Below are 20,003 nucleotides of genomic sequence, written 5' to 3'. Positions count from 1 at the left end.
ATTTGCAATTTTCCAAAACCAATGGCACAATTCCTGAATCCAGAAAGCTTTGGAGAATTATGACTCAAGCATCTGGAATTTTTTCTCCATTCCTCCTTGTATCTTTTAATAACCCTGGCATGGAAACCATCAGACCTCAGAGAGAACAACTGTGTGCTATTTCTGTCACGAGGATGACATACATGAGTAACGTGATGATCTGTGACGACACGATTTTGGCCATCACAGCTTTTGCTGGTAAACAAGTGGGAAAAACAAGCCTTTTCCCATGGAGATAGTGCCTCCTTTGAGCCACAAGCCTCGTGTGCTATATTTACATTTTTCCTGCTGATGAGATTAGTCAGGCCCCATGTTTGCGCCGTTACCATGTTACCAGACGGAAGAGGTGGGAAACAAAAGATTTTCTGTTGAACATCAGTTTATTCCATGAGAATGAAAATGTAGGTAGAGGTTTTTGTTTGTGAGGGGAGTTTAGGGAGGGGTGGTGTCTGGCTCCACTCACTCCATTTCAATCACATGCTAATCTTCCCAAAATCCATGTGATTATTTTATGTAAACATTGTGGAGTTTGGAACAGCAGCGAAATAACATTTTAAACGTACCCTTTCGGGTCTCTTCTGGCCCTGATCCTCTTCACCACTGGGTTGAGCATAAGAAATAGGAGCAGGAGTAGGCCATACAGCCCCTCGAGCCTGCTCTGCCCCTCATTAAGATCATGACTGATCTTCGACCTCGACTCCACTTTCCCGCCCGATCTCCAGATCCCTTGATTCTCTTAGCGCCCAAAAATCTATCGATCTCAATCTTAAATATACTCATAATCTGAGCTTCCGTGGCTCTTTGGCGTAGAGAATTCCAAGGATTCACAACCCTCTGAGTGTAGAAGTTTCTCCTCATCTCAGTCCTAAATGGCCGACCCCTTATCCTCAGACTGTGACCCCTAGTTCTAGTCTCCCCAGCGAGGGGAAACAGCCTCTCAGCATTTACCCTGTCAAGCCCTCTCAGAATCTTGCTGGTTGGCCTGGCGGGAAACTCACTGCCGTTCCGTGTTCGGACTGCCGAGTTAGAATTGCAGTCAGATCCCGATGACATCATCGGGACCCACCATGCTTATCTTAAAAAGGACCCTGTTGGCTTTGGGCAGGTGTCGTTGTTGCCTGCTCAAGGGAGCAGGTGAAAATCAGAAGCTATTAGTTCCAGGGTGGGTAAGTAACTTGCGCCATTTTAACTGCCCCTCCCCCGCCAGGTTTCTGCTGGGTGGGTAGGGTTAAAATCACCCCATAGTCACACCTAATGATCTATGACATCATTTAATATCACTGCTAATGTTATGAAATCCTTTTAAAGAAGGAACCGGGACTCCCCAATGACAAGTGGGTAAATGGCCAGACATGTGGCAGATGAAATTTAACGCAGAAAAGTGCAAAGTGATATATTTTGGTAGAATGAATGAGGAGAGGAAGTACAATCCTAAAGGGGGTGCATGAACAGAAAGGCTAAGACAATTTCACCCCCATAGAGTACAAATCGTGGAAGGTGGCAGGGCAGGTTGAGAAAACAGTTAATTTCGCTTACGGGACCCTGGGCTTCATGAATTGAGGTATCGGGGGCGAAATTGCCCTGCACCCCAATTGGGGGCGGTAGTCTTCCAGGGCCAGGACTCTTAGCGCCCGGCACGGAGGTCCCGCCCCCACCACACAATTGCCCTGACCGCCCCTGAAAGGAGGGGAGCGAAGGGCAATCTCCCGCGCTCCACTTCCTTTGGGGGCGGTACCAGGGGTGCTACTGCGGCAGGGTGTCAAGCACGACGCCGAGGCTATTTCCCCTGCAGGACGATAAGGGGTCGGCATGGGGTGGTGAGGAATTGCCGCACACGGCGATGGTATTGATGCCTGTTGCGCGCTGGCCCGGTGCTCTAACCACGGGGTGCGGCGCTGCCGTGGCAGTGCCTCCGCAAACTCCTGGGCAATTTCCCGGGAGGCGGTAGTGCCCCCCTCCCCCGGGCAAAAACTGATTGCGTCCCACCCTCTTAGCGCCCCTCCGGAGGCACTACCGGGGCTATAAAAAGGGGCAATTTTGCCCCCTTAGTGTACAAAAGCGTGGAAACTTGTATAAAACACTAGTTCAGCCTCAACTTGGGTATTGTGTCCAATTAGGGGCTACTAAGGAAGGATGTGAAGGCCTTGGAGAGGGTGCAGATAAGATTTACGAGAATGATTCCAGGGATGAGGGACTTCAGTTACATGGATAGACTGGAGAAGTTGGGGTTGTTCTCTTTAGAGCAGAGAAGATCGAGAGGAGATTTGATAGAGATGTTCAAAATCATGAGGGGTCTGGAGAGAAACTGTTTCTATTACCAGAAGGATCGAGAACCAGAGGACACAGATTTAAGATGATTGGCAAAAGAACCAAAGGCGACATAAGAAAAAAACGTTTTACGCAGCGAGTGGTTAGAATCTGGAATGCACTCACTGCCTGAAGGTGGTGGAGGCAGACTCAATCGTGGCTTTCAAAAGAGAGTTGTACAAGTACCTGAAGAAAGAAACAATTGCAGAGCTACTGGGAAAGGGCGGATGAGTGGGACTAGCTGAAGTGCTCTTGTAGAGAGCCAGCATGGGCTCGACGGGCCAAATGACCTTCTTCCATTCTATGATTCTATGAATGCATTATATCATGTGGTAATACAATCAAGAAGGTCTCGTTTTAGACTGGCCTTTGACCTCTGGGACCTGGGTTTGAATCAATACTAAAAGTATGCTCAGCCTGCTGACTGCAAGGCTCCAAATTGGACACTCAGTACAGTTTCTAGTAGAATTAGCCCACAGCATAAATTGCTGCTATGTGCCGCTGGTTAAGACAAAATTGGTATTCTTCTGCAGAGAAATCACATGATGGGGTGCAATGGAAAATGTCCTTCTGGTGGAGTAGGGAGTTTTCTTCTGATAGTGGTGAAAGTTACATTTACAAATGAAAACGTTACCTCTTACCATCAGCAGCTTGCTTTTTAATTGGTGTTTTATTTTGTAGGATTTGTACAATGATTAAAAAGTATTTGTTTCCCCCCACATTTGATAGGGACGGTCGGATCAGTAAAGATGAAATGATGGCCTATTTCCTGAGGGCTAATTCCCAGCTGCAGTGCAAAATGGGACCGGGCTTTATTCACAGCTTTCAAGAGATGACATACCTCAAACCCACCTTCTGTGAGCACTGTGCAGGATTTGTAAGTACTTCCAGTGGGAATGCTAGTGTGGCACTAAATACCAAGAAATCGCCTTTTAGTTAGTGTTTCATCCTGGATGCTTTCCTTTGACTGTTTTTGCTTCATGAATGGAACTTGTAATGTTAAACAACCACCAGCAATCTGCACTGATACTTTGTAAGAATAAGTGTGGAGAAATCTAGGAGGTCTAAAACTCAGACCTGACAACTCTAAATGTCCAGTGTAACTAGGCCCGATGTGCACAGTAAAGGGTCCAACACTGGACCTCAGGGACTAGTGGGACACCACAAGAATGAGGAAATCCCTGCAAGGTAGGTTATCCGCCTCCTTCTTCCTTTATACACTCTTGGGTTTGATCAACACCTGAATGACATTCTTCTCTGGACCATGGATCATGCACCAAGGTCTGGGGCATTCCTATTGGCCTGCTGCTGCCGTGAGGCTGCCTGGAGTATCAATCAGATTTCCACACTTCTGACACAACTTAAAGCTGAGAATCAGAGGCGGCACCATAGGAGCGTAACATTGTAAAATATCTCCAGAAGTAGAAAAGTCCCATCATCCCAAACAATCAAAGTACTGACTCGTATAATCATCATCATGAGTCCAGATATTTTTTGTATTGAATGCTCTCCTCTCCCTAAATATGACATTTGACACACCATTGAATTCATTATAATGGACAATATTATGCAAGGCTGAGGACACTTTGGTAATCCTCACTGTGTTACGGGAGTTAACTCCAACCTTTCTCCAGAAACTACTAGCCACCATCTTGAAAATCTATCTTGTGGAACTTACTTCAAAAATTTAAATTTAAATAGATGTCCCAAAACCTAGTGTTACTTACTTGTCACAAAGCTATCTTTGGTCAACGCTGCTCTGGTTTGGACACCAGTAGATGTGCGAGAGTGGCCTGAAGGCAACATTTCCTCTGATTTTGCAATCGAGAATTGCCTGGCCTTCACTTGACACTCCCCCCTCTCCATCAACGTGACTAAGATCAGGAACTCTGTGAAATGGCGATATTTAAACATGCGTCCCATAGCTAATTAAAATTTTCTGCACTGTCTCCTGAAGTTTACAACGCAGTCTTGGTCATTAATCACTCTCCACATGTCCCTGAAGCAGGATGTATTAGATCACTGGGCAGTGGGTATTCTGTGTGATACAAGCATACAAGAGCTGAAGCAGACCATGTTTGAGGACCGGGATGCAATTGCCTCTCTGTTGCTTTAAAGGGGTGCTGTCCCTGTTGAAAATTCTTTATTGTCTCCATGTTTGCCAGAGGACACAACGGCACAATTCATATTGCGATACAATGCAAAGCCAGAGAATACAACCCCTACACCAGCAAAGACATGCTGATCCAAGCTGACTTGAACAACCTACCACCAAGCCGTCTCAAATCTAGAAGGCCATTTTGGACCATCGCCCGAGCCCTTCAGCGATCTCCCCTCAGCCTTGATGACTGATGGCGAAATGTTTGGAAGAACTGTGACATATGGAATAGATTCCTTATAGAGGACCCCACAGTACAACCTGAAGGATCAAACCTTCCTCGCAAACAGTGGACAACCATCAACCGCCTCAGAACTGGTCAGGGTAGATGCTGCCATCGTCTCCATTGATGGAAGATTAAAGCATGCCCATCATGTGACTGTGGATCAGACCCAGGAGCACATCATTGAGCACTGCCCTCAGGAGGACATTTATGGGCAGTCTACAAGATATCCACGCTGTTACACTGGAAGCTTTGGCCTGGATATCTGACTTCGATATTGACATTCGATTCGCTTTGCTACTACCATATGGAAGACGACGACAATGACAAAACCAATTTCTTGTGCGCGACCAAGGTGGTTCGCCGCTATGACGCTCTGACTCTTTGCGCGCCCCAGCAATTCAGGCCGGACGATTTTAACCTCGGCTGTAGTATGAGATCCCCTTTTATTTTGCCCCACCGATAGAGCGGAGTAAACAATAAACCGAGCTGGTTTCATGGTGCATCTTAATGGAAACAGCTGCACTGTGGTGCAAAACAGATTAGCTGCTGGGATGTAAAACGTGGTTCGGTCATGTTCCCCTGCCACCCCCGCCCAATGCGGACACTCTACCGAGATGAGTTATCATTGAGATTTAAAAAAATGTTTTAATCCATTGACCTTTTTCAGCTCTATTTTGCCCTTTACTACGTGAATTCTGGGAGCAGTGCTGGTGACTGACACAGGTCTGAAATAATGATTCCCTTCTCTATCTGGCAGGAAGGGTGTTGTGAACAGTTACGTCCTGTTTGTGCACAGCAGGCCACTGCTCCTTCCTCTTTCATTACTTCACCTTCCTTCCGATTTCCTTACCAAATCACTAACATTCTTTTGTTCTCTTTGCAGCTCTGGGGTATAATCAAACAGGGATACAAGTGCAAAGGTAAATAAGAACTCGCTCTTTGTTTTGAGGTGCCTATTGTGTTAGTGTAGGCAAAGGAAGTTTTAGGGATACGTAGCTGACGGGTCTGGGGTCCTTGTAAAGCAGTCCCCATCAAATCTGCAATCTGCAACGATGGAGCGAAAAGTCAGAATTGTTACTGCGGCAGCCGTCATTTTTGTTTTAAATCTTTCATGTCTGTGAAGGGTAAATAACTTAAGTTATCACAAGATACAATTTATCAGATTAATAAGATTAATAAAACAGCAAACAGCGATATTTTCATGCCATGGAATGCATCTCTCATTCATTTGGTTTTTCTCCATTTGAAATTTTCAATTTGAAAGCAAGTACCGAAAGCAAACTCCTGACTGCAAAGGCTCAGACAGGGGATACCTACTGTGAGTCAGGTTTCACACCCCCTCTCCCCTCCCCCACACCAGATCTCAGCTGAGCTGCACAGCAAGCTCTGATAAATATGAGAAGGGTAAGAAAAAAATAGACTTGAAAGACTTGCATTTATATAGTGCCTTTCACAACCACCGGATGTCTGAAAGCGCTTCACAGCCAATTAAGTACTTTTGGAATGTAGTCACTGTTGTAATGTGGGAAGGCGTCAGTCCCATCAATACTCACCTTTCCCATGAATGGAGGCTGTGCTAGTTGCAGTATTATCTCAATAAAGTTATTCAGCTGAGCTTACTATCATCATGCGACATGTAGGCCCTGATATTTAGGGGGAGGGTGCGGAGAAGGCCAAAAATGGCCGAAGAACCCGGCAAGGCTGGGGACGCGGAAATCCTGCCAAAGTTAACGGCAGGGCCTCATTAATATTTTTCTTCAGCTCCGTTTCCTGCTGGTCGCGCTTCATGTTGTATCTTGTTGCTTGTGCACGATGTCAAGAGAAGAGAATTGTTCAGCCTGTACAGAGCGGAGCAATTATCGCTGCGTCTTAGAATGAAGAGCACCATCCTTTCTGTCCAGCTGTTTTTCTCAGCAGAGGTCTGATTCCCCCTATCAGTTCTTCTGTTCGACTCAAGGAAGTTACTTGGAAACTGCCATTGTACCTCAAAGCAGGCCATGCTGCCAGATGAAGTGTCAATGCTGCCCTGCGCCAGCAGCATGCAAACCAGCTGCCGGGTTTCCCTGCAGTTTCTCTCGCCCATCGCAATGACCTGCCCTTGCAGCACAAGAGTCCACGCTCATCGATGGAAAGGAATGCACAGGCATACAGTGCCCACGTGCCCGCCCACTACCCAAAGACATCCCCAATCTGATGCAAAAACATTTTATTCAAACAAAATGATGTCACAGAGGTGGGAGGGGTGCCCTCTAATTAGTAATTATCTTCAGTGCCCCAGGATTGGAAAAGGGAAAATGAGTCCAGCACGCTATCGATTCATTATCGTCATTTAAGAGTGCTGGAGTTGTAGTGGACTATACCAGAGCAGTAATTATTGTGCCAGCTTTTCAGTGAATTCGGAAAGCTCAGTGATTCTGGCCCAAGAGCTGAGCATGCTCATACTGGGCTACTATGAGGACAACGTCAGCCACACTGTGTAACTCTTACTTTCTCATCTTCCAGACTGTGGTGTGAATTGCCATAAGCAATGCAAAGACCTGCTAGTGTTAGCATGCCGGAAGCTGCGCAAGAGCACGTCCTTGGAGAGCACGTCGCCACCTCCGCACAGCCACGGCTCCTTGCCCAGCAGCCCTGCGACGCTCTCCTGTGGAAATGGTAGGGACCGCTGGTGTAATCCTTGCAATGTTGTTGGTTTGGGAGTATTTCGAGAGTTGTACTGTTTCATTCTCTTTTTTTCATCCTCTCTTCAATGGAGTACACTGCCGTACTTTGCTAAACGATGCAGTCGTCATCAATTGGTTCTACGTACGAAGGTGCAGGTTACTATTGATAACATTAGTGGACAAATTGCTCTGTCCGCTATTGCAACAGAGGCATCAACTTGTTTATTTTAGATGGATTAATGGCACTGCTAACATAGCAATGGAATGTCATACGTTAAATATTGATCTACTATCAACAACGGTAATGCCAACCCTGCAGTGTCTGTCACACATGAATGAGCCTAGCAGATGCAGCAAATCTTTTCCCGCTCCTCAGCCAGCCTTTCCCCCGGTAAGTAGGCTGTGAATGCCACACAGTGTGGACAACTCACTCCCAGGCTTCCAGCAATGTCAGCGGCAGGTGCACAATTGTGATCTGGGAATGGTTCTCCTTTTCATTTTCATCCCACCTCCCCCCCCCCCCCTCCACGAGGAACTTGCTGACCCCTGCTCAGGGTTTCTCCACAATGATGTGACTGAGAACCCAGGATGCAAAACTGGCCAAAAAAAGGTCAGGCAATAATAGTTTAAACTGCGCATGCTGCACGTGCAGAGTTTTGTTCTCAATTTAAGTTAAAAATTGAGCTGTTTTATTAGTGGGGCAACATTTCAAACATACAAGGCCCCTTTGGAAAGTGGCTCTCTGATATTCACCCTGTATGTGCGCAGTTTCCCAATAGCCTTCCTTCACCGAATGGGTTCTATGTCAAGCCTGTGTTCAGCAGTCTGGAAGGATTAAGGCATTTAGGAATAAGCTTAACTTTAATCACCAACTTAGTCTTGTTGAGGAATAATCTACAATGAACATTCCTTTCTTACACAGTCATCTAACTGGATAACAGCTTGATTGGGCAGTTTCCAACATACATCCCAGGAAGCAATCTTAAAATTCAAGGAAATTAGATCATTTCATTATGTTTTTGGATGATATTAGGGCAAAAAGTTTTTTTTTTGCATTAGTAGATTAATTGTGAGTATGATATTGGGGGTTTATCAAAGCTATCACATATCCTCCACATGCCCTGCTTTCAGCAAACAGTTCCTGCTACACAATCCACTTTCCATGTGAATCATATTACTTTCTTCACATTCACTGACTTGTTATTGCTGTTATCTCAACTAAGCCACCCTGTAGCGAAACAAAATGTGCTGTTCTTAGTGATACCCATCCATTCAAAGTGCCTTACTGAGGTGAAACCTACTGCCGCTTTGCCTTTTAGTGGCACAGCTCATTTTCAGCCAGAAAGAACTTGCATTTTTACAGTGCTGTATCACACCCTCAATGGATTACCTTTGAAGTACAGTCACTGTTGTTACATGGCAGACAATTTGCGCAAGCCAGGACCCATAAACAGCAATTGAATGTTTGACCAGATAAACCTGATGTTGGTTGAGAGAGGAATGTTGGCCAGGATACTGGGAGAAGTCCCCTGCTCTTCAAATGGCGCCATGAGATCTTTTACATCCACTTAACCAGTGTGGAAAGAGATTTAGTTTAAATGTCTCATCTGAAAGATAACACCAACGACAATGCAGCACACTCTCAGTAAGACACTGAAATGCCTGGATTATATGGTGAAGTCCACAGTGAGCCTTGAACCCACAGTCTTCTGACTCAGAAGCAAAAGTGCTACCAATTGAACCAAGTTGACACAGTACTATGTATGATTTTTCAAAAGTTGAAATTTCTCTAATCCTTCACCCAAAAACATATTCCATTTATTGTCAGCATATAATGACCCTCTATTTCCATGGGGTTGCGGGGTTGTGGGGTGGGAGGGTGGGGCGGATGGTGGGGGGAGTTCTCCCAAGCTCCTACTATAACTGTGGTGGGGGAGCAGCAGAACCTCGGGACAAACAGTACAAAGCAGATGAATAAGGCCGCTTACATTGTTTCCCTTGAGGTTCTACCGATCTCCCAGCGAAGTTACAGCAGGAGGCTGAGACAAATCAGTTATTTAAATGGCCCTGTGCATTCCTGATTTTCATCGCACCAACATTGATGGCCGTTCCTTCACCTGCCTATGCCCTAAGCTCTGGAATTCCTTCCCTAAACCTCACTGCTGCTCTCTCTCTCCACTTGTAAGGTGCTCCTTAAAGCCTACCTCTTTAACCAAGCTATGGGTCACCTGTCCTAATTTCTCATTATGTGGCTCAGTGTCAAATTTTGTTTGATAATCGCTCCTGTGAAATGCATTGGGACATTTTACGACATTAAGGGTGCTATATAAATACAAGTTGTTGTGCTTTGAGACTGTTACCCAGTTTAAATTGGGCAGAGCTGACAAATCTCAGTTATACTGCTGGCACCAGATTGTTGTTTGGTCAAAGCAGAGCTCTGCACAAACATGCAGTCGTGGAGCTCCATGGAATGACATCCAAATGACAGGACAGTTGGCACTTTGCTAACTTAAAAAATTACAGTATAATTTGTGCCGACGTTCTAGACAGCTACTGAATTCTATTGAAAACTAAATCTTTGGAAAGATGACAGTAGTATTTTTTAGGTAGTAAAACACTTCCATTATCTCAGCATTGTTTTTCACAATATATTAGATCATCTTTATCTGTACTTACTATGTCAACTTCAATCCTGTATTCATTCAGCTATTTTTGATTGAGATAAGACAGTGTTTGCTGAAATCTGTTTTGTATTTCCACTACTGTGTGTGTGTGTGTGTGTGTGTGTGTGTGTGTGTGTGTGTGAGTGTGTGAGTGTGTGCTTCTTCTAACCTTAAGCCTCATCTGTTGTTTATTTTGACCTTATGTCCTCTGGTTTAGAGCTCACAATTAAGGCTACATAAATGTGGTCTATTTCATGCCTCTTGGTATTTTACACCAGGATCATGTCTCTCCTCAATCTTCATTTCTCCAGGTGGACTTCGGTGAGTCCTTCTTAATAATTTCAATCTGCATTTTCTTTACTTCTTTTGCAGTTCAAGATGGGGCTGTGTTTAATTTCCCCCACCGTGCCAGAAATCAAGCCCTCGATGGCAGGTCAATCACACTAATGACCGGCTCAGCTCAGAAGATCTCGGTGCGTCTGCAGAGAGCTACGGCCAGCCAGGCCACACAGACGGAGCCCCTGTGGCAGGAGAGCGGGTGGGCTGCCGGCGACTCGGGCTCGCACACCTTCCCAAAAATGAAGTCGAAACTCCAAGGAAAAGGAGGAAAGGGCCGGGGATTTGCCAAGTGGGAGAACGAGAAGCCCAGCATATGTGCCAAAACGGAGGAGGAACACGAGCCACTGCAGAATGGGACAGAGACGGATGAAGAAGAGCAATGAAAGTGCATTACTCAAGGTAAAAGCCCAGCACATTCAATACATCACCAAGTGATGTTGGAATGGATAACTGACGAGCACTAGTAAGCTTATGAAGTCCAGGTTATTATGGATGGCATATTTATCCATTGACGTGTAACTGCTTTGCATATTTGTCTACTTGTCATTTTTCAAAAAGTACAATATTTCTCAAACTTTCTTCTGCCAAGTATCATTAAAGTGATAAAGTCCTTTGTGTAAAATGCCATTCCCATTGTTCCTTCATTCGTTTTATCCATCAATCAAAATCTTACCGGCCTCACCTGCTGTGCCCATCACACCTCAGCGGTCACTTTTGATATGCAAAGCATACATCACACTTGTTAAATATGGAAGAACTCCACAAGACTGAGTACTGTGAGCTAAAACTGATGTGACCTTAGTCTCTTTAATACAACTCCAGAGTGCCTAAGCAGCAAGGCAGACAACCTTTTATACTCCTTTGCATGAGGTGTGCAGGTGACCCTTGGGCCTCCAACAGTTGCGCCCTCTGGTGGCAAGTCTTACAGTTACAATGTTTACATACATAACATCACTCCGTCCCCCACCCCCCCCCACCAAGTCTTTGATACAAATTATTTACAAGTTGAGACGATCTGGGGCCCTATGCTCCCTGGTTGGTTGTCTCTGAGTTCAAACTCTGGCACTGTGGCATGGGTGAGTTGGTCGGACCATTGCTGCACTGTGGCGCGGCTGGTCTGACAGGACTGTTGGGAATGGTGGGTTCATCCTCTTGATTGACAGCGAAGTCGATTGCTGGTTGGGTGTGTGTTGGTGGATCGATGATGGTGATGTCCTCTTCAGGTTGTTCCTGGTTGTCAGTGAACCGCAGTTTGGTCTGATCCAAATGCTTTCTGCACGTTTGTCCATTCAATAGTTTGACTATAAACACTCTACACTCTATTCCCCTCCTTGACCAAGACAGTGGCAGCGACCTATTTAGGACCATGACCGTAATTAAGGACAAACACACGGACGTTAACATCAATATCACGCGATACGGCCGCGCGATCGTGGTACATGTTTTGCCGGTGACGCCGGGTTTCCACATGATCATTTAGATCCGGGTGGACTAGGGAGAGCCTGGTTTTGAGTGTTCTCTTCATTAACAATTCTGCAGGGGGCGCCCCAGTGGGCGAGTGGGGTCGATCCCGAGATAAGCGGGTCTGCAAGGAGTCTTCCGTCACGCATTTCAAGCTCTGCTTGATAATTTGGACTGCCCGTTCTGCTTGACCGTTGGATGAGGGCTTAAACGGAGCAGATCTGACATGCTTGTTGCCATTGCGGGTCATGAACTCGATGAATTAAAAGCTGGTGAAACACGGTCCATTGTTACTGACAAGGACGTCGGGCAAGCCATGGGTGGTGAACATAACCCGGAGGCTTTCAATGGTGGCTGTGGATGTGCTGGATGACATGATTACGCAATCCGTTTAGAGTAAGTGTCCACTACAACTAAAAACATCTTTCCGAGAAAGGGGCCAGCAAAATCTGCGTGGATCCTGGACCATGGTTTGGAGCCTCCCTTGGTGCATTGCTTAATTGTAAGCACGTGTTGCACTGGTGTACATAAGAACATAAGAATTAGGAACAGGAGTAGGCCATCTAGCCCCTCGAGCCTGCTCCGCTATTCAACAAGATCATGGCTGATCTGGCCGTGGACTCAGCTCCACTTACCCGCCTGCTCCCCATAACCCTTAATTCCCTTATTGGTACGCATCACTCTAAGTCCGAGTCAATGCCGGGCCATCAAACATGCGACCTGGCTATAGCCTCCATCGTGACTATATCTGGGTGGGTATTGTGTAGATCGCGTATAAACGTTTCCCTGCATTTTTTTGGCAAAACCACGCAATTATCCCAGAAGAGAGAATCCGACTGGATGGACATTTCATCTTTGCGTTGGTGAAACGGCTTAACTTCAACTTGCATTTCCCCGGGAACGGCTGACCAGCTCCCATTGAGGACGCAACTTTTTACAAGTGATAGCACAGGATCCTGGCTGGTCCAGGTCCTGATCTGGCGAGCAGTGATGGGTGACTCCTCGCTCTCAAAAGCATCCATGACCAGAAGCAAGTCTGTGGGCTGCGCCATTTCCACCCCAGTAGTGGGCAATGATAGACGACTGAGGGCATCAGCACAGTTTTCCGTGCCTGGTCTGTGGTGGATAACATAGTCGTAGGCGGACAATGTTAGTGCCCATCTTTGGATGCGGGACGAAGCATTGGTGTTTATATCTTTGCTTTCTGAAAACAGCGAAATGAGCGGTTTGTGGTCGGTTTCAAGCTCAAACCGAAGTCCAAATAGGTATTGATGCATTTTCTTAACCCCATATGCACATGCTAATGTCTCTTTCTCGACCACTGTAGGCTCTTTCAGCCTTAGACAGACTTCTAGACGCGTATGCAACCAGTTGAAGTTTGCCCGATACATTGGTTTGCTGTAACACACAGCCGCCCCGTACGAAGATGCATTACAAGCTAGCACTAATCGTTTACACGGGTCATACAGTACAAGTAACTTATTAGAACAAAGTAGGTTTCTGGCCTTCTCAGAGATTTACCTCAAACCCAGTTGTCACTCTACGTAGCAACATGTGCAACGGTTCCAGCAAAGTGCTTAACCTAGGTAGAAAGTTACCAAAATAGTTGAGGAGTCCCAGGAATGAATGTAGCTCCATCATATTCTGTGATCTGGATGCATTCTTGATGGCCTCTGTCTTTGAGTCCGTGGGTCTCATGCTGTTTGCTGCAATCTTTCTTCCCAAAAATTCGACCTCTGGTGCCAGGAAAGCATACTTGGAACATTTCAACCTGAGTCCCACTCTGTCTAGTCGACTTAGAACCTCTTCCAGGTTGTGCACGTGTTCGGTGGTGTCACGACCGGTGATCAGGATGCCGTTTTGAAACAAAATGGTGCGCGGAACCGATTTCTGCAGACTCTCCATGTTCCTCTGGAAGATGGCAGCAGCCGAGCGATTCCCAAAAGGGCACCTGTGGTATATAAACAGTCCTTTGTGCATGTTGATGCACGTCAATATTTTCGAAGATTCAGCCAGCTCGTGTGTCATGTAGGTGGAGGTTAGGTCTAACTTGGTGAATGACTTCCCCCCCACCCCCGCTAACGTTGCGAACAGGTCATCTGCCTTGGGTAGCGGGTACTGGTCTTGTAACGAGACTCGGTTGATTGTTACTTTGTAGTCTCCGAAGATTCTGACCATGCCATTGCTTTTCAACACCGGAACAATCGGACTGACCCACTCGTTGAACTTGACTGGCAATATAATTGCCTCTCATTGAAGTCTGTCCAGTTCGATCTCGACTTCTTCCGTCATCATATATGGAACCACTCGAGCCTTGTGATGAACGGGCCTTGCATCGGGGACGAGATGGATCTGCACCTTGGCGCCTGTGAAGCTGCAGATGCCTGGTTCAAATAGCGACAGAAACTTGCTCAGCACTTGGGTGCACGAGGCATCATCCACTGAAGATAGTGCTTTGATGTCGTCCCAGTTCCATCGAATCTTTCCCAGCCAGCTTCTGTCGAATAGCGTTGGGCCATCGCCTGGTACAATCCACAGTGATAAATCATCCATCATAAGATAACTTAACTATCGCACTGCCAATGACTGGTATGAGCAGCTTGTCTGAATCGGGCTCATTTTGGGCCTTTGTGCCTTGTTGCTCCACAGTTTCTCAAAAGCCTTCTGGCTCATAATTGACTGACTCGTTCCCGTGTCCAACTCCATGGATACCGGAATACCGTTCAAATTGACTTTCAGCATGATAGGAGGGCTCTTGGTGGTGAAGGTGTGTACCCCATACACTTCTTCCTCCGATTGAGTTGTCTCTCTTGTTTGTTCTGCGTGATCTGCGCCGGATCGATCATCCTCTGCCGGCTCTGCCACGTGGTAAGTTGCAGCACTCTTGCACATTTGCTGGAGGTGCCCCATTTTTTTGCAGCCTTTGTACACATAGTGCTTGAATCGACATTGATGGGCTCGATGATTATCCCCTCAGCACCAACATGGTGCTAATGGATTTGCATTCACCCCTATGGCAGACTCTGATTCATCCTATTTTATTTTATGCACAATACTTGCCGGTGAGCTTCAATGCTGGGAAGATATCTGTCTGGTATTATCGCTTGTGGATGTGAATGCCTGGGCTATCGTGATGGCCTTGCTCAGGTCTAGGGATTCAGCGGACAGCACCTTGCGAAGAATGACCTCGTGGCCGATGTCAAGCACAAAAAGGTCCCGTAGCATTTCCCCCCAAAATCCAGCAAATTCGCAAGTTCCCGCAAGGCGTCTCAGGTCGGCGACATAACTCGCCACGACCTGGCCCTCGGTGTGGTGGTGTGTGTAAAAGCGATACCTGGCCATTAAGACATTCTCCTTCAGCTTGAGGTGGTTCCAAACCAGCGTACACAAGTCTGTATATGTCTTCTCTGCTGGTTTCTCCGGTGCTAGCAGATTCTTGACGAGGCTGTATATTGTGGACCCATACACGGTGAGGAGAAATTGCCCTGCACTTGATCGCTTTATTGTCCCCATCCAGCTCGTTGGCCACAAAGTACTGGTCGAGACGCTCAATGAAGGCTTCCCAATCATCACCCTCTACAAATCTCTCTAAAATACTAACGGCATCCATGACCACGTGAAAGTTCGTAATCTGTTACTCGTCGCCAATTGTTAGTTATGGAAGAACTTCACAAGACTGAACTAAAACGGATGTGACCTTAGTCTCTTTAATACAACTCCAGAGTGCCTAAGAAGCATGGCAGACAACCTTTTATACTCCCTTGCACGAGGTGTGCGGGTGACCCTTGGGCCTCCAACAGTTGCGCCCTCTGGTGGCAAGTCTTACACAGTTACAATGTTTACATACATAACAACACTTGCGGCTGTTTGTTTGCTGTTCTATGAATATGAAATTTGACCAATCACAACTGAACCAGGTTGGAAACGCACCAATCAAAAGTATGAAGGTGAGTATGTAAGTTTTCAACGAGAAACCACAAACAACTCAGCAACAACGAGCAGTCAGCAAACACCACCAATAAAAACAAGGTCAACCAGAAAATTATCTCCAAATTATTTGGAAAATCCCTGTGGCTATCTTGGATTTGGGTTTCCCATTTTTAGGACAGTGAAAGTAACTGGAATTTATTATTGTATAGAACTTGGAGCACAAGCAGGAGCTCTTCAACTTTTTCCAAGATAATTTTCCTGGATTCAAAAGGATGCAGATTATTATATTCATAGAAACATAGAAAATAGGTGCAGGAGTAGGCCATTCGGCCCTTCGAGCCTGAATTCAATAAGATCATGGCTGATCATTCAATCTCAGTACCCCTTTCCTGCTTTCTCTCCATACCCCTTGGTCCCTTTAGCCGTAAGGGCCATATCTAACTCCCTTTTGAATATATCTAACGAACTGGCCTCAACAACTTTCTGTGGTAGAGAATGCCACAGGTTCACAATTCTCTGAGTGAAGAGGTTTCTCCTCATCTCTGTCCTAAATGGCATACTCCTTATCCTTAGACTGTGACCCCTGGTTCTGGACTTCCCCAGCATCGGGAACATTCTTCCTGCTTCTAACCTGTCCAATCCCGTCAGAATTTTATATGTTTCTATGAGATTCCCTCTCATTCATCTAAACTCCAGCGAATACAAGCCCAGTCGATTCAGTCTCTCCTCATATGTCAGTCCTGCCATCCCGGGAATCAGTCTGGTGAACCTTCGCTGCACTCCCTCAATAACAAGAACGTCCTTCCTCAGATTAGGAGACCAAAACTGAACACAATATTCCAGGTGTGGCCTCACCAAGGCCCTGTACAACTGCAATACGACCTCCCTGCTCCGATACTCAAATCCTTTAGCTATGAAGGCCAACATGCCATTTGCCTTCTTCACTACCTGCTTACCAACTTTCAATGACTGATGTACCCAGGTCTCGTTGCACCTCCCCTTTTCCTAATCTGTCACCATTCAGATAATATTCTGCCTTCCTGTTTTTGCCACCAAAGTGGATAATTCCACATTTATCCACATTATACTGTATCTGCCATGCATTTGCCCACTCACCTAACCTGTCCAAGTCACCCTGCAGCATCTTAGCATCCTCCTCACAGCTCACACCGCCTCACAGCTAAGTGTCATCTGCAAACTTGGAGATATTACATTCAATTCTTTCATCTAAATCATTAATGTATATTGTGAATAGCTGGGGTACCAGCACTGAACCCTGCGGCACCCCACTAGTCACTGCCTGCCATTCTGAAAAGGACCCATTTATTCCGACTCTTTGCTTCCTGTCTGCCAACCAGTTCTCTATCCACGTCAATACATTACCCCCAATAACATGTGCTTTAATTTTGCACACTAATCTCTTGTGTGGGACCTTGTCAAAAGCCTTTTGAAAGTCCAAATACACCACATCTACTGGTTCTTCCTGTCCACTCTACTAGTTACATCCTCAAAACATTCTGGAAGGTTTGTCAAGCATGATTTCCCTTTCATAAATCCATGCTGACTTGGACTGATCCTGTCACTGCTTTCTAAATGCTTTGCTATTTCATCTTTAATAATTAATTCCAACATTTTCCCCAAAACCGATGTCAGACTAACCGGTCTATAATTCCCTGTTTTCTCTCTCCCTTCTTTTTAAAAAAGTGATGTTACATTAGCTACCCTCCAGTCCATAGGAACTGATCCAGAGTCAATAGAATGTCAGAAAATGATCACCAATGCATCCACTATTTCTAGGGCCACTTCCTTAAGTACTCTGGAATGCAGACTATCAGGCCCCGGGGATTTATCGGCCTTCAATCCCATCAATTTCCCTAACACAATTTCCTCGCAAATAAGGATTCACTTCAGTTCTTCCTTCTCACTAGACCCTCAGACCCCTAGTATTTCCGGAAGGTTATTTATGTCTTCCTTAGTGAAGACAGAACCAAAGTATTTGTTCAATTGGTCTGCCATTTGTTTGTTCCCCATTATAAATTCACCTGATTCTGACTGCAAGGGACCTACGTTTGTCTCCACTAACCTTTTTCAAGTGGATGATTACAGCACATTACATGTGTGACAACTTTAAATACTGCCAAATTTTTCAGTGGAATCTTTATATTTTGCAGCATATTCTAAATTGTTACAACAAACTACCCTCAACTTCCAGACTGTCACAGAGGTACCTGAAAGACCAGTCAAACACTAGTGCACAGATGTATCAAGCAGGTCACTGATGCTTTGTTCAATGGGGCAAGAAGCTTCTTCACTTTCTCTGGGGAAATGCAACAGCGGGATGATAAGGCATTGTAATTCTTCAGGATTCTCCAAAGTCCAGGGTGTTATTCCCAGTCTCCAAATGGTCATCTGGGCCCAGACGCACATTCGGTAGCATTTCCACTTCATTAATGACCAGGTGGCCAGCAAACAGCAGCACAACATCGTGCAGGTCATTGTGTTCTTCCCAAGCAGCGAGCACAACTCTTCATTTAAGGCAATCTTCTGTGGCCGGGCCATTTTAAAGGAGAAGGGAGAGAGATAAGGAATGGTTCCGAAGTTAGACCTGGATAATTACATTCATGGAGTCGCCCAAAATGCAATCTTCAACAATCGAGGAAGCCAATTCTTTCATCTGCTGCTATTTTATTCAGCACCAGTAAAAAGAATCTCTCTGGACTAAGTTGAACTAAAGAGGTAGAGGCAGAATATCCTCTTTGCCGCAGTGGCAGTGTAACTTTGGAGCGGTGTGACTTGCGCCCGCTCCAGGCCCGCAGCTGAGCCAGTCTGATTTTATTTGCGCAGGTTAGGGGTATTTGAGTCATTTAGATGGGATTCGGCGACCTTTAGGTGCAGGTGGGCTGCCTGCCCCTGGTGACGAAGGAAGGGGATTGCTGCAGTACCTGTCACAATAAACCACTGGCTGAAGATGTATGGGAACATTTTTAATAATGTAAAATTTGGTTTTCCTGCTTTGCTTAGTGCAATTGCTTGCTCCGTGACCAGTTACACTAGGTGAGATAGCCCTTTAAAATCCCCCGCCCATTCTGGACACTAGGGTACATAAAGTGCAAAAGGCGGAAAATATATCGTATGATGTATTTCTGTCATTTACATCGAATTACAATATTCTCATCCGTATTTGGATGGACATAGTGAGGGTGAATTAGGTGATAGCAAATCGGCAACCTATTTTACACTGTAGTTTTCTTTTCCATTGACTTCAGTATACGTCTGGTATCGCTTCCAGGGAAAATTGGTGGTGTTTGGCAGGAGTCTGATGATTTTCCTTCCCTGCCCGACCCAGGTTACATTTGCTGACTGAAGAGGAAGTTCCTCCCCAGGTTCTTTCTAAGAAAGGTGCCACCTTTCAAAATGGCTTCTGCTGGGAAATTGGCTCAGGCTGCAGCATATCAGAAAGAAGCTGATCAAGCTGGTGATTATGAACAGACACACTGTCTGAGAAAAACAATGGCCCAACTGCCAGAAACTAGTAACATATCACCGGGAAATTAATCAATGTCACTATCTGCTCAGCAGAACTCTGGCATAGACAGCCCTTGTCGCCACCCCAGGTCAAGTGGCTGTCAGCCTGCCTTTGTGAATATGTTAGCAAGCTGATTGTTCTTGCTGCAAGTAATGCCTGGTCTCACCGGCTTCTCAAAGTCAATAACATACAACAACGAGCTTTGGGAGTGAGCAGGTTCTCCTTTTATAAAATCTTTGTGCTAATGAAGTTGAGGAGTGTTCGTGCTGAGGGAATGAAATTGTTCCCATTTCGGGCAACCGGTATCAAGCATTCCAAGTCAGGTATCGGACAGCCAAATGCAGCATAAAGCTCCCTGTACCTAGCCTCAATGTGCCTTAGCCCTAACTGGAGAAGAGCACCCCATACTACACCAGTGTGGCAATGTTTCTATTTCTCACACCTCTCATTTTGTGATCTCTTTGAGAGATTGCAGATAGTGAGTTTTTGCTGTCAGTCGATACCCACTAAGAATTGGATTGAGACGGCCCAAACTCATTTTACGAAGGGCTCTTCTCGGCAGCAGAGGTGTGCATCTCTGCAGTCTAGGCTGTATTTGAACTCGGGTTCACTGTATCACACAGTTCTCCACAAATTGGATACGTTTGTTATACAGTACTAGTTCTTTTCTGCTTTTGACCTAGCCACTACG

General features: G+C 45.8%; 1 protein-coding gene across 2 annotated transcripts in view; it reads left to right on the top strand.

Annotated features, from left to right (window-relative positions):
- rasgrp3 (RAS guanyl releasing protein 3 (calcium and DAG-regulated)) overlaps positions 1-20,003 on the top strand; it is a 131,712-nt gene that overhangs the window by 89,615 nt on the left and 22,094 nt on the right. For both annotated transcript variants that reach the window (XM_070889251.1, XM_070889250.1), the window contains 4 exons: positions 3,076-3,223; positions 5,614-5,650; positions 7,233-7,385; positions 10,429-10,794. In XM_070889251.1, coding sequence (XP_070745352.1) covers positions 3,076-3,223; positions 5,614-5,650; positions 7,233-7,385; positions 10,429-10,778 — 688 coding nt within the window. In that variant the 3' untranslated portion in view covers positions 10,779-10,794. The remainder of the gene's footprint in view (positions 1-3,075; positions 3,224-5,613; positions 5,651-7,232; positions 7,386-10,428; positions 10,795-20,003) is intronic.

The sequence above is a fragment of the Pristiophorus japonicus genome, chromosome 9 (genome assembly GCF_044704955.1).
Source record: "Pristiophorus japonicus isolate sPriJap1 chromosome 9, sPriJap1.hap1, whole genome shotgun sequence".
Taxonomy (NCBI): Eukaryota; Metazoa; Chordata; class Chondrichthyes; family Pristiophoridae; genus Pristiophorus; species Pristiophorus japonicus.
The sequence above is the reverse complement of the archived record's forward strand: the minus strand, read 5'-3'. Positions and strand labels throughout refer to the sequence as shown.